At 40.6% G+C, this 15,395-nt stretch overlaps 2 protein-coding genes across 2 annotated transcripts in view; both read left to right on the plus strand.

The window, feature by feature from the left end:
- The window catches only part of LOC138004550 (uncharacterized), a 7,585-nt gene extending 7,304 nt beyond the window's left edge, over positions 1 to 281 (plus strand). Inside the window, exon 3 of the mRNA XM_068851105.1 lies at positions 1 to 281. This exon is cut by the window's left edge and continues 1,247 nt beyond it. Within this exon, the coding sequence (XP_068707206.1) occupies positions 1 to 281 (281 nt within the window).
- Positions 1 to 15,395, plus strand: part of LOC137973873 (uncharacterized) — a 62,931-nt gene that overhangs the window by 44,024 nt on the left and 3,512 nt on the right. Inside the window, exons 4-5 of the mRNA XM_068820771.1 lie at positions 14,073 to 14,123; positions 14,996 to 15,033. Coding sequence (XP_068676872.1) covers positions 14,073 to 14,123; positions 14,996 to 15,033 — 89 coding nt within the window. The remainder of the gene's footprint in view (positions 1 to 14,072; positions 14,124 to 14,995; positions 15,034 to 15,395) is intronic.

The following is a 15,395-nucleotide window of genomic DNA, read 5'->3' on the forward strand; positions in this document are numbered from 1 at the left end:
CACTTATTAAAGATCTAGAGGACAGCTTTATTGAGGGGAACAAGGTAAATTATGCCATAGAAATAAATGGATGCAATGCTGTGGAGACCATTGTGCGTTGCATGCTTTTGTTGTGGACAGGGGATTATCCCGCACAAAGTGAGGTGGGCAAATTCATAAACTGTGGGATACTACCTTGCCGCAGGCATCATTTAAGAGGTACAAACATTGACAATGGAAGTACTTATTATGTAGCAAGCAACAGGTACCATGCTAGATTTCCTGTTGAACCCGGGTTTTAGAAGATGAAGTATGCGTGATGTCACAAATTGAGGAGGAAGATCGACCTACTGTACGAAGTACTCTAGCAAGACGAAGTGGTTACACTGGACTATCTATTCTTCACAGACTGCACAGGCTTTATGGGTTCAATGTTATTTTAGATACTGTGTTTGACATGATGCATAATATTCCACTGAATGTTGTGCGGAAGGATTTAAACCGTTATCTTGATGATGACTCTGTTGACAAATCAGCTGTGGATAAGAGACTCAAAGCAATGCCCTGGACCAGTGAGCTAAAGGATGGCCGAGTCCCAAAGTCTTGTGCTAAAATTGGACATTGGAAGAGTGAAGAATACAGAAAATTTGCTTTTCCAGCATCTGAGTGTGTTTTAGGTGGTTTAATTGAAGATGATGACTTTCAAATTTGGGTTTTGGCAGCCAGAATGGCTGAAATGGTCTACTACAGTGGGAGAAATGGTTGGAAGGAAGAGGATGTGGAATTATTTGACAATATGGCAAAGCGCCATATCATTCTGACAGAGGAGAATCTAGGGCTTGACCAATCTTGAGCATGCTGCTGAAGACATACTCCGTTTTTCTTCACCAGATAATTATTGGTGTGAGGCCTATGAGCGAGCAGTTTCCAAATATATTGCCACTTCATCAAACAAGAAGAACATTGAACTTACCTTTGCCAAAGCTGAAGCCAGGAGAGAAATTTTGAAATGTTTGAAGAGTAAGGTGAAAAAGCAAAAGGAAAGAAGGTCAGGGAGCTCTAATACAAGCAAACTTTGTGCGAGTAGTGTATCTGAAGCAATGAAACTATACTCAGAGTTACCTTCAGAATCAAGACCTGCTAATGAAGGAATTCTTGTTGGCAAACAAGAAAACAATCACTATCGATTATCGGGTCATGAAATGCACCTCCTTCAACAACAGTACCCTATTGCTGAGAAGATTGACACTGACTGTTGCATTTTTTCACGTTTATGGAAACCTTGCTCCAATAAAGATGGTATTCTTTATCGTGGAGGTGAAACAGTTGTCATTCAAGATGACAATGAAGTGGACCAAGAAATTGTTGTACGTGTTGATACCTTTCTTTGTGTTGTGGTTGATAACAGTTTCCACTCACTGTTGAGAGGCAGCCTCTTTCCAAAGATGAAAGATGCGGATGGATCGCCAAAGATTTACCCCTACAATTTTGGGAAACTGGTTGTTCCTTCTGTCCAGCAACGTCTTGTTCCCACTGAGAAAATAACACGTAAAGTTATTCTTTATCCTGATCCTGAAAACCTAGATAACCCTAATCACTTCATTATCATTGACTTTATGCGGAATCAACTGCCTGTTTCTTGTGATACAGTGATTGTCCCATTTTATCCCCAACGTGATGATGTTGTGGTTGTTGCCTGTGCAGATGAGAAAAACTACATTGCACACATTATCAGTGTCCAAGAAAGAGACAAAACAGTTAAACTTCATTACTATATTGAAAACCCCCTTAAGCCTGGAGCAGGGTTGTATGTTAGGGAGAGCTATGGGCACCGCTCAGTGCAGACAGTACACTGGGACTGTATTTTAGGACTTGCGGAAGGCCACTGGCAAGGGAATGTTTGGAAACAGTAGCAACCTGGCAATGTAATCCACAAGTAAGTTTATTCAGTGCATGGATAATCAATACCCATGTTAAACCTTTGCATGTACATGTATGAGCCCGTGCACTAATGTTAATATAGTAGCCTTTCTCTTTACTGCTCTTCCAAACAAATGCAAGTTGATTCCAGGTTGTTATAGTAAAGTCACCACATAAACAGTCAATCATAAGATGTACATGTATGCGAAATAAGGCTTTTAGTTCTGTAGGACCTAGCAGCATTGAATTTTGAGTATGGCATTTCTGTATTATTTCGAGATAATATTAATACTGTTGCACCTATCAATAACACACAAACTCTGTTACGTTCATGTAAACGGTTACATTTTTTGCTGCCATCAATCATGAAGGGAACCTCTCGGGAAACAAGTTCTCTTAGACAGGATCAAAAGGTCATGTCTGTTAGCTGTGATTGGTAGATTTGGATCCATCTTGTTTGCTTCTGTTTTTCAAGGTTTGGTGGCTGTCACAATAATATTATTAGTATGATTGTTAGCAGTGAGAAATGGAATATTTAATTAGGTTTTGAACCTCATACATGTAGGTTGTGTGTCATTGAAAAGCACAATAAAAATTATAGTGGTTCAGTGTATTTCCTGTAAATGGTTTATACATAAATACTGCACTCATGTCTATGTTGATTGAGATTTATGTTAATTGCTATTAATGGAATTTTTATTCCACAACAAAATAAAGTGATTTACTGTAGGCACATTTCCCAAATATGGTTATTAAAGAGGACCCTGGCAAGGGTTTATTAACTAGGTTGATGTCATTAATGGAATTTCATATTTTGAGATAACATTAATGGAATTGATAACTTTACTTGGAGTGGTTTGTGTTTAAAATCTATTCCTGTGTTTTCAGATACCATTACTGTTTTTCATACGGATCATTGCTAAGAGTGGGATTTTTTATTCTGTAGTTACATGAATGGGTTTAGGTACATTTCCTGTATATGGCTGTGGAAAGAACCCTAGTATGGGTTTTCAAATACCCATCATTGTTTTAATTAAATGTTAATTCCATTAATGGGATTTTATTTTCCATAATAACATTAATGGTATTGATATTTTGTCCATGAATGGTTTGTATGTAAAATCCATGAAATGTAATCTAAAACAAATTTCTTTTTCAACAAATTGATTTCCATTAATGTGAAAATGGCAAAATGACATTCAGGAAACTTAATTCACATTAATGATAATTGATCACCAAGTTTCATTCGCAGAAAATCCCAATAATAGGAACCTTCTAAGAATGGGAATTAACTTATTTCCCAACATGGTTTTAACAAATAACATGGATGGAATTTCATTTTTTTTTCCTGTGCCTGGGGCGCTCGTTTCTCTTCTTGAGTAAACACTTGACCGCTTCAGAGCACTCTAACCTCCAGGACCCCTCCGAAGGCACTGGAACCTTCCTAGAAATTGCTTCCTTGATCTTACTCAGCCATTCTGCTTCCTTGTTCCCAGTCCCTCTCGTCTCCCATAACTCTATCCAGAAATTGTTCAATGTTCTCAAATCTCTCTTCACTATCACACCCAGAGCGATTGCTAGAGGTACTCTGATATTTAGGTTGCTCCTCGTCTTCACTGCACAGCGCCCTGAAATGTGCGTAAACTTTCCTTGTATCTTGATTGAACTGCCGGTCAATAGATCTTGCTTCATGAAGCTCTTTTCCTCTGGTATATCCAGCTTTCAGTTTACGTAACTGTGACTTTTTCTTTTCCATATAATTAATCAGTTCAGAAGAAGAGATCTTTTTACATTCTTCCATCAAAATAGTCCTGTTTTTTCTTCCTTTCTTGGTGATTCTTCTGTTTTCCCTGATTCGCTTTAACTCAGCCTTTGCAATCGATATTCTTTTTCTCAGCTCCGTCACGTCCTTTTCAAATTCTCTCTTACATTTGTCACTATGCCTTTTTACACTGTCAGTCCGCATGTTATGTTCTTTTCTCCAACCCTTAATGAGCAGAAACGCTATGACAGCCGAGTATAATGCGCAATTAGCAACCCATAGGTATCCGAAAGGGTTTTCCACAGGGGGGACTGTGTTTTGACTCATTATTTTGCGAACAGTCTTGTTGATTATGTTGATTTCATTCCCAGAGGGCTTTTCTTTTATTCTGGTGTCAAACCCACGGCTGCTGTAATCGCCTGGTTGAAGATTCACCGATGCGAATAATCGTAACGCCTTTCCCAATAGATCGTCTTTCTCCTCTGTAAGCTTATTAACTGGTCCCACTGGAATTACAGTCTGATCCTGTGTACTATGCAGATTCGACTCTTGCTCCTGTTTATTAGCATTTCGCGCTGACTGGCATTTACCATCGCGCTGTTCTGATTCTCCATTATTGCTGTCTATTAAACCATTCTGCTTTCGTTTTCCAATTCGCCTGATGATACTACTAGTAGCATCCCCCATCGACTTTTCTAAGCGAGCGGCCTGAATTCTCAGGTTTTGGCTTGTTAAACCAAAGTCCTCATAACCCATAGCATCCCACATCTCTTTCATCACTTGCATATATCCCTTTTTACGTCCGCTCTCTGATAATGGTACCTCATCAGACTTTACTAGGATCCGAGCCTTGTGCTTACAGCTTAACTCCGCTTCATTCATTTCCTTCGTCCAATTTATCTTCCACCTTGTTTTTTCTTGAACATCTGCCCCACTCGTCACCTCCATTAACATTATTATTATTATTATTATGACAGTTTGAAACTTTTGAATGTCAATACCTAAAAGCTATCAGGGGCGTTAATCGTAACCCAGGAGCTCCTTAAAAAAACCATGTTCAAGTCCTATTTACAAATATCTTTCTAAAAGTATTATCCACTTAAATCTATTAAACTGTGTAAAATATAAAATAAGTGACTGCTAAATTTAAAAAAAAAAAAGTAATACATTTTTTTCTTTTTTTTTTTTGACAGTAATATCCTTTGCTGAAATGAAATTCGTGTTATATTGCTCGTAAAGTTTATGTGATTACAAGGCTGTTGCCTAACAGGAGCCCGGTAGCCTGGGGCTCCCAAAGAATAGCTCTGGGCTCCTTAATTTTTCACAGCAACACCTTTCACTTCATATGTTGGGCTCCTAAGTTCTCAGCGTTTAGCTCTGAGGGCCCCTTTAAAATTTTCTTAGGCAGCAGCCTTGTGATTACTTTAAAACTGCGGGCAATATTAAGAGAGCTTGATAAGACCGATTTCTGCATCTTTAGCAGGACTCCTTTAGTTCTCACTCTTGACCCGAGTAAATTCCTCATTCCCTCCTCCATGTCTGTGGACCATCCACCTAGCACGTCAATAATGATGTTGTATTGTTGCACATCGTACCCAGGGTACTGTCGCTTTATCTCCCATCTTAGGGGGGCATACTTGGCTGTCTTCTCCTCTTCCTTACTTGTTCGGTTATCAATCCATGGACAGCTCATCTCTAGTGCTATCAACTTCTCCTGTTGGTGGTCGATAAAACGGGCATCGATTCTGTTTGCTCTCACCTCGGTGTGCTCAGCATAGAGCGGGACATCCCAGTAGGCTTGAAACTGGTCGTTTTCATATACTGGTTTGGGTTTTACTTGGGAGAACCATGGTGGGACTTTGTCAATAAGGTTTGCGTCCTTCAGGATCTCGAAGAACAGGATCTTCAAGGCGTAATTGTGCCTTTCCAAGTTCTTGTTCTGGGCCAAGGTGGGACATCCAGCTAGAATATGCTGAACTGTTTCTGCTGATCTACTGCATAGCCTACATGCCACTTCAGTAGCTGGTCGGGCTCGCACCTTGTGACTGTAATATATTCGTGTTGGCAATAGTTGCTCGTAGAGCTCGATCACTCCTGCAACGGTGTTGGACGGACACAACGTCCAGTCCTTAAGCCAAGCAAAGCAGCCTGCTTTACTCAGACTTTCATCCTCCCACCTACTTGTGTGTAGCTTTCCTTGCCACCTCTTTTCCCTCACAGCCTACGTATTCTGCTTTTCTACAGTTTCCTTCAAAGCAACTTTGGTCTTCTTGTCTGTGATTGTTACTCCCCCCTGGGTGATGCAGGGTGACGGGTGCTCAAGGTCCAGGCCAAGACCAAGCTCTGCTGCATACTTCATGCTATCCTTTAAAAATGAATGGTGTCCCACCTCACCTGCTCTTTCTTCAAACTTTCTCACAACTGCAATGGTCGGGTCCAAATTCTTGTAGACTTTCAGAGCGGCCTTTATCTTGACGAGTTTGTATTCTTGCTCGACTGATTTCAGCCTGCGTCCCCCTTTTTCCCTCGGGAGGTACAGTAATGCTGTCGAGCCTAGGGGGTGTTTGCCGCCGCTCTCAACGAGGATTTTTCGAACTTCTCTGTCGATTTGCCTAAGCTCTGCTATTTGCCAGTTCTGGGTCCACATTAGATACCCCAGTATGGGAAGGGCAAATTGGTTTGATGCAGCTACGCGGTTGTGATCTGACAGTGGACTTGACCAGATGACTGACATGTGTTGTAGGTATTCTTTGGCTGCAACATTTAGAGCTAACTTGTCATCTTGTTTTAGGTTCTCTAATGTTCCCAGGAACTTGTAATAAGTTCCTTCCTTTAGATTTGTCAGTACTGCTCCGTCATCCAACTGCATCCCAGTTTCATCCTTCACCTGTACGCCTCTCCTTACATGGACGGTCGCGCATTTCTTTGGGTTCCATTCTAAGCCTATATCTTGCATCGCACTCTTGGTTGACTTCAGCACCTTGTTGAGTTTGATCTCTGACGCTGCAAACGCCTTAAGGTCGTCCATATACAGCAAATCCGTGATCTTTGTGCTTAAGGGTTTGGACAACTTGTACCCCTCCGAAGCTCGTAGTTTCCAAGCCACAGGATTCATACACAGGGTGAACAACCTGGGGCACAATGCATCTCCCTGAGGGAGGCCGCGTCTGAATTGTATCACTTCAGACTTCTCTATCCCCTGCTTCGTCTTTGCGACGACTTTCGTGTTCCAGCTGTTGCACAGGCTCTCGATAGTGCGGCACAGCCAGGTTGGAAATCTGTGTAGAATCTTCATCTCAGCAAGCCATTCATGGTCAACTGAGTCAAAAGCTTTCTTGACATCAATCCAAGCCATGCTCAAGTTGCGTTTCCCTCTGTGACAGTCTTGTGTGACCATTCTATCAATGAGCAGGTTATCAACAGTGCCACTGCATCCTGATTTGGCGCCTCTCTGTTCTCCCTCCATTAGGCCATATTCATTTAGGTGACAATCCATTTGTCCTAATAAGCATGATGTGAACCACTTATACATAGTGTTCAAGCAGGTAATTGGTCTTTGGTTGCTACTTGAGAATTCTCCTGGCTTAGGGATCAACGTCGTTTTTCCCTCCGCAAACCACATGGGGTATTCAGAAGGACTCTGGCCGATGGATTGGAACGATTTGGTCACACCCTCATGCAGCGCATGTGCTATCTTCCACCAATAGTTGGCGATTCTATCTGGCCCAGGAGCGCTCCAATTTATTTTCTTCATGATAGTTTTCACTGCTTCAGTTGATTCAAGGACAAAATTCTCATTTGATGGTGGTGGGACATGTTTATTAATTGCCTCTCTTACATCCTCAAGCCAGGTAGCATTTCTATTTCCTGTTCCTCTTTCACTCCACACTTGCCTCCAAAATGAGCTTGCTTCTTCGATGTCTTCAAACTGATTGTCATCTGTTTCGTTACTGATAGTGCTCTGGCGAGGTTTGCACTTAGGTCTGTTTAGATCCTTACCTTCCGCTATCATTTCTCCGAACTTTGCGTATACACGCCCTGGGTCAGTCTGGAACTGGTTGTTGAGTTCTCTGGATTGCTGTTGCTTTTTTCTCCGCGAATACTCTCTCTTTAATCTTCTCACAGTCGACTTTTGCTTTTCCATGTAATTCACTAGTTGCGTGACGGACAAGACTTTGCATTCTTCCAGCAGTACGGCTCTGTTTCTCCTTCCTTTTTTCGTGACCTTTTTATTCGCTTTTAATCTTTCTACTTCTGCTGCAGCCATAGAGATCTTTTTCCGCATTTCAGATACCTTTCTTTCGTATTTAGCTTTCATTTTGTTTTGATAGTTGTCTTGTGTTGTTTGTGATGTTGAGCTTTTTTGTTTTTTCCATCCTTTATGCAGAAGGAACGCTACAATGACTGCGTAAAGTGCACAATTTGCGATCCACAGTTAAACAAAGGGGTCGTTAGTTTGGAAACTCGTGGTTTTTGTCAGTTCGGTGATGGCTTTATTGATGTTTTCAATTTCTTTTTGACTTGGTCTTTCTTTTGTTCTGGTGTCAATGTCCCGATTCATTAATTCCCCGGGCTCTGAACTAATTGAGTCAAATATCTTGATAGCCGAGTCCAACAAAAGCTTTGTTTCTTGACACAGCGATTCCTGTGGGACAGAGTGCTGTAACTCTGGCTCATTTGCATTTTCAAAAGTTTGTGTTTGCAAAGATTGAGAATTATTATCAAGCATATCACAGATTTCTCTTTCATTTTCAGTAGGTGGTCTCCTTGTCCCAACTCGTTCGCAAATAGTTTCGGAATGATTTGCGTACAGGTCCCTACTTCATTATGCATGCAGAATAAATTAATTATTCATTCGCGCTATTGTTTTGTAGAACAATACGTATACCCAAGAGAGCCGAATATATACATGGGTAATTTGTACTTACGGGATGAATAAAAACGGATCTCATTTTTTCTCTTCCTCTCTCTCTCTCTTCTTTCCCTTCATCGCCCACACCGTTACTCGTTTTTGTCCCAGCTTTCCCCTTTCCATCCCTTCGTCTTGTTTTTATTTCCAGATCCCGCTCGGCTTTTTCTGCCATTTTATCCCACGTTATGTCACTCGCAGCTTGCCTTGAACTCCGACCCACTGTAAACCTCTGGATTACTTGTCCCTGTTCTTTACCACTGAGCTAACGTGTCAAGTTGCTAATTCACACCTTGAAAATGATATTTATTTTGAATTCTGGCTGACTATTTACATAACAATGATACGTAATTATATACAACCCATCCCTTTAATAATGCTAACCGTAACCTTGATTACGACTAAAGGCACTGTTTAGGCTTAAGGTTAGTCCCTGTGATAGTTTTAGGTTTTCAAGTATTGCTGTGAACTGTGACCTGCTTTTCCTTCATGCCCTGTGCGTGCGGCACACTTATAAGTTCACTGCGTGGAAGAGTATACCACGCTTAAAGTCTGATTGGTGCATCTTTCATGGGCTTCTTTTGAAGCAAACTTGTGTCTTCGTAATAATCAAGATGGCTACCGAAGTAAAAGGGTCACAGCAATGGGAGATTTGATCATTTGGAAATTGTTCCTGCTTTATAGCCTTTCCAGAGTTGTGCACAGAGTGGTGCAAAGAAAACAATCTACTTTCGTCTTCCGTTTCCAAAACCTGTGTGAAAACGCAAAGACAAAGTGCCGCATCGGGAGATGGATCTCTTTCACGATGCTCAAGAAAAAACTGCAATGGATAGCCTTCAATCCGCCAGAACACATATTAATTTTCTGACCGTAAAGTTTCCTTGAAAAAATATTAGCCCTAGCTACCTGTGGCCGGAAAGTTTACAACTGCCTACAAGACAAGAGCTAACATCATCTCACCGCAGTTAACCATCGCCTAAACTTCGTCGACCCAGACAAACGAGCCCACAACAGGGCATTGAAAAGACATGATGGGGAGTGAAACGAAGTATGCCTTGTACGGGAACATCCATGGATCTCTACCAAAGCTATTTACTTGGAAGTATCATTGAGCATATTGCCGATCTCTACAAAGAGCGATAAATCGCAAAATCCCTCTAAATGCACCGTTCGTGATCCTAAATACAGGAAAGGAAGAAAATATACACTTGCAGTGTCTCGGCGAATTTTTAAGCAGACAGGAAGAACAATTTCACGATAAAAAGAGCAGGTAGCCATTAAATTTCTTATGACAGTACTTTTATTTGGTTTGTTTGTTATGTTTGCGAATCTGAACCCTATTACAACGATTGCTTGAAACTCCACTTCTTGCGCTTATTCTAAAACTGAAAAATGGGTAAAATTGCAGGAAAAGTGCCGAAATTGCAGGAAAAACTGTTCGATGTCCCGTATTTCAGACAGAAGTTCGACGGACTTTTTTTTAAGTCCATATAGACTTAGAAAAAAAAAACCACTAAAAAGAAAGAACAAAACGCCACAGTCCCAAAGGACGTCTATTGTTATCGCTATTGTTTTCTTGAAACAAAGGAGTGTATGCATAATGAAGTAGGGACCTGTGCGGAAATCTTGCCATAGTTTCTCCAACATTCCCCAGTGATTTTTCCTGCCTTGCCGCTTGATCTCTTAGGTTCTGGCACGTAAAATCATGATCCTGGTATCCCACTTCGTCCCACAGTTCTTTCATTATTTTCATGTAGCCTTTCTTTCGCCTGTTCTCTTGGCGTGGAGGGTAGCTTTATGATGCTAATTCCAGTGCCTTCCTTTTGCGTTGCAGTAAATCGCTTATCATCTCATCCGTCCATCGTACTCTTCCTGTCGGCTTTCTGTCAATTTGGCGATTTCTTTCGCATCCTTCCTGCCCTGACATTCCATCTTCTTCAGTCGCCATTCGATTCAAATTGAGTGAAGTTAAAAACTTAAAATATCTGATATTAACAACGTTAAAATCGGTGTGAATAAGTGTTTTGAGTCGCCAACTTGCATGAGCAAGTGACCAAGTAGTTAAAAATACTTTATGAAATGGATTTGACGCTCTAAATTTAGCAGGCTTTCAGAGGACGAAAATACACGTCCGCTCTACTCGCCACTCGCCGTTATTATTATTATTATTATTATTATTATTGTCGTTGTTGTTGTTGTTATTACCGGTATTGGCAATTTCCCAAGCTCTTATCCAAAAAACAACAATATATGTAATAAAACAGTATTTCCTACAAACTTTACAGAGTTAAGATGTGGTCATATTCTATAGCCGAAATATAATAATTATTTATAATGAGATTCTTGGCCTCATTTCATACATCTATGATAATAATAATCAAAAACTGACAAAATGAACAGCTATTTATAAAAAAAATCCTAAAAGATATGTACATAAAAAATCTTTGGTAAGAAAAAGAAAAATCAATCAAGCAAAGGCATAAAACATTCATTAAGAAATTATCATGTCAGTCCAGCAAGTCCCTTCTCTTTCTCTAAGTCATTCTCCTGTACATTTGTCTTTCCTCTCCGTGACTGTGTTCCCCTCAAACAGACTAGGGCAGTCTGCAGGATGGCAAAGGACACCTTCGTCCTGATCCATGCGATTGTTTCGTAGTCCTCCTGCTTCTTTGAAGAGATGAGCTCGGCAAGCCTGGAATGGTACCGCTGACACTCCTGAGACATACCTCCTGGTGTGGTGAATACCAAGGGCGTAAAAGTGCCATTCTGGACTCCTAGTATTCTAGATGCATACTTTCGCTTCTTTTCGTCTTCATGCAATTTATATGTCTGTTTGGGGCTAAGCTATTTGTACGAGTCCGCATTCGGATGACATGCGAGTATATCAAAAAAGGTGGCTTGCTGTCTCTCCCAGAATCCATGGCAGTGCACATTGAGAAGTGCATCTGGTGCTTTCTTTTCTCCCCTGTTGAGCTCCTCCCCTGCAAGGGGTTGCAAGGTGGGCTAAATTGCTACGTCATCGCAAACCATATCCGGTAGCTCTGCCTCCTGGTCACGTATCTCGTTGTGACGCTGTATGATTAGGCCGTCTCGCTGGCATATCATGGCGTGGTCCATGGTAAAGCTGCAGCCACATACGCACAGGGATGGGCCAGCGGGGATGGACCAGTCATAGCATAGCCTCAGTGCGTCACGAAACCCCTGCTTGCTTATGTCAAAGTTCATGTCTTTCAGTGGAATTGAAATAAGCCAACTAGAGGCTCCCTTTTTGCATGCCAGATCTACGGCTTTTTGTGCCCTTACTGGGAGAGACCCTCAGCTCCTCTAGTTTCCCCTTCAGGTCATCATCTTTTTCTTTTCAAACAGCATACATCAGCTTATTATTATTATTATTATTGTTGTTGTTGTTGTTGTACTAGATTCCTTAGAGTTTTGCTCTTTTCAGTTATGGTGCTGAGGTCAATCCATGAGCTTAGGGCAGTCATAAGTCTGCTGGGTTACTTGATGGATAGAGTTCTGCTAAGTATGTGAGCAGTTCCAAGGAGGACAATCTTCTGAAGCTCTATTATTCTGTTGATGCCTAGGATGATGCTGATGTAGTCTTCTGTTCCCTTCTTGACAAGCCCAAGGGCACCAGTGATCACTGGAGCAGTTGTTGTTTTTGTTCTCCATGCTTTCTCAATTTCTGTTTGTAAGATCTTTATTCTTTGAGTGCTTTTCTACTGTTTTCAAAGAGGTTTTCCTTTATGAAGGGATAGGCATATCAATGAGCAGGCAGGTTTTGTCCTTCTTATCTTTTCCTCGCCATGTCTGGTCTGTTTGCTTTTATCTCTTTGTCAGTTTGGATTGGCATGTCCCAGAGTATAGTCGGTGCTTGGTTTTCTGTCACTGTAGCAGGTTCATGTTTGTAGTATTTATCTTGCACTTTGATGTCATAGCGCTTGCATATTGTCCAGTGGAGATATGCGTCTTTGTGGTGTCTTTGTTTGTACTGTGTCTGGGCAAGTTCAGGACATCCGAGACAAGGTGGTCAACTGTTTCTTGAAATTACCCACATATTCTACACATGAGGTTGGTGCCATGTTTGATATTATTATTACTGTCATACTATCATTGTTGTAGTTGTTGTCATCATCATCACATCATCATCATTATTATTATTATTATTATTATTATTATTATTATTATTATCCATTTAGCTCTGAGCTCAGGCTGTTCTCATGCTGACATACATCCCAAGAAAGTGAGTCATAACAAATGACCTAGGATCCCTGGGGACACTCTCCTGGAACTTAGAAATCAAGAACCTTCCTTAAAATCCTGACCGTTCCTAATAGCGCAGTTTTCTGTAACAGTCCAATTCTAGTTCCCTAATCCCCAGTTTAATCCATTGTCCAAGGTTTTAAGTAACACTTCCAAGGGCCCCTACAACAACTTGTACTACGTCCATATTTTTTATACCCCACATCCTTCCAACTTTCCTCTTCAAATCCTGATATTTTTCGACTTTTTCAAATTCCTTTTCATGTACCCTACTATCTCCTGGAATAGCAATATCTACAAATATACATTTGCTCTCCTTCTTGCTCACTATGACAATGTCAGGTCTTCTTGCTTCAACAATGTTATCACATTGAATGTTCATATCCCACATAGCTTTACTTCAACATTCTCCACAGTAACTTCTGGTAGATGTTTATATACCATTTTTCCTTCCTTTCTAGCTGGTATAATTCACTCAACTTCCAATGTACAATCATTGCCACATTATCATGTCGTCTTTCATATCCCTTCTGGGCCAACCTTTTACACTCACTTATTAGATTGCTCACACTCCCTTCCTTTTCAACGCACATTCTACACAGTGGTAACTCAGCAGTCCGGTCAATGTGATGTTTCACGTAGTTATTCCTTAGAGACTGTTCCTGTGCTGCACAAATAAGAGCTTCCGTTTGAACCTTCAAGTCAGATGATCTCAGCCAATTCCATGTCTGTTCTGCATCTGTGGTTTCCAGCATATCTCTCAGGAATTGTCCATGCATTGCTTTCTCCTTCCATTTCCTTAACCCTGCATCAGTCCAGCTCCTCCTTGAGTCATTTTTGCTAACAGTTTCTCAGTTTCAATGACACCAGCAGTTTTTGTGCGTATTAAAAATTCCTCTGTTGCATTCTCGAGGTACCACCCTAGGTTGTTTTCCTCACTCCTTATACATCTCTCACAACTAATCAGTCCTCGCCACCTTATTATTATTATTATTGTTGTTGTTGTTGTTGTTATTATTATACCCCCCAGCAATGAGAATTCGGCATACAGCTATCTTCTTGAATGCATCCAAGTCTTAGTAATAGGGGCCGTGTTCGCTTTACAAAGTACCTAGGATGAAATTCCTAAGGTTTTTACTGCCGTAGATGTTCAACCAAGAGTGTTTACCTAAGCAGGCAAGGGAAGTTTGACTAATCGCTATGGACAACTGATATTAAAATAATTTGTGTTCTTCACAGATCTTAGACAGGCCATTTATGTTTTGGAGAAGCATTTTGGCAGTGACATGAGTAAGTTATACAATTCTGTTATGGGCAAAATTTAGTACAACTTATTTGCATTGCGAAGCAGGTTTTTACTGTCATCGCATAATTGGCTTGGCCTTGGTGCCAATGAACATCAGTTTTGCTGATGTTACAGTACATTAAAATGTTAACCCATTCCAGCAATTCAGAAATTCTCCTTTAACTGAACCTTTTGATCACAAAGTTCCATGGCAACAATTTAGTAGCATTTCCACGTGAATGAATGGTGTTTTGTAGCTATTCCAAAACTGAAAAGATGGCAAGGAAAAGACATTCTTATTATGTGCACTTTCTGTTGCATGAATAGTAAGGATTATTTCACATGTTGATATTGGAACATGTCATCTCTTTTGTCCATCGCGTAAGTTTGGTTTGACTGTTCTAATACTTTTAGTGAAGGCAAAATTAGTGATCTAGTCTTCCTGACACTGCGAACGATTACCGGTACATTGTCACTCGTTTCAGATTGAAATTTGTCTATTATATGTTCAGTGGATGAGTGATTCACGCCTTACATTGTTGGCTTAGGCTGGTAGTTGCGTAAATATCTTTGCTTATCCCAATAAAGCTATTTGTGGAAAACAACAGGCGTTTGAGGAAAAAAAGCTTTTGAATCGTGTTTTAAGACTATGGTCTGTACGCTGAGAAAAGAGGATATCTGTATGCTGAAAAAAGAGGGGCCGAGTTTACCCCAAAAAATGCGCCAGATTTTTTGAAACCGAAATCTTAAAAATATTTTGGGAGAGCATGCTCCGGGGCCCTTCCAGGCAAGGCCAGAAGCTCAAAACTACTTTGACGGCGCTGTAGAGACATTTTCTGTTATTACTAACGTAGATACTCCCGCTTCTTTGATTCAGCTTCCATGTCCGATCAGACTGAGTTACCGAAAAAGAGGGTAAGGTTTTTGTAATTTGCGTAGTCAATTAACGAAGTTTTAGAACAAAAGAATTGCTAAGAAATCACCTAAAACAACTGTAATTAAACCTAAAATTTTGGTTTTATCAACGGAGTTGATAATGTAGTTTGTCCACCGTACAGAGATTCTAGGAGCCTTTAGAATCTCTGTACGGTGGCCAATTTACATGATCAACTCCGTTGATAAAAGCAAAATTTTGTATAGTACTTCCCCACCGACTCTGCACCCCAGTTTCTTTAGAAACTATCTCCTTCATTCATTTGTAATTAAACCTAGCTGACCTGGATTTATTTTACGATGTCGAGATCAGCCCTCTACCGACTCGTTTATTTTAGGACGAA

Source organism: Montipora foliosa, chromosome 1, assembly GCF_036669935.1.
Source record: "Montipora foliosa isolate CH-2021 chromosome 1, ASM3666993v2, whole genome shotgun sequence".
Classification (NCBI taxonomy): Eukaryota; Metazoa; Cnidaria; class Anthozoa; order Scleractinia; family Acroporidae; genus Montipora; species Montipora foliosa.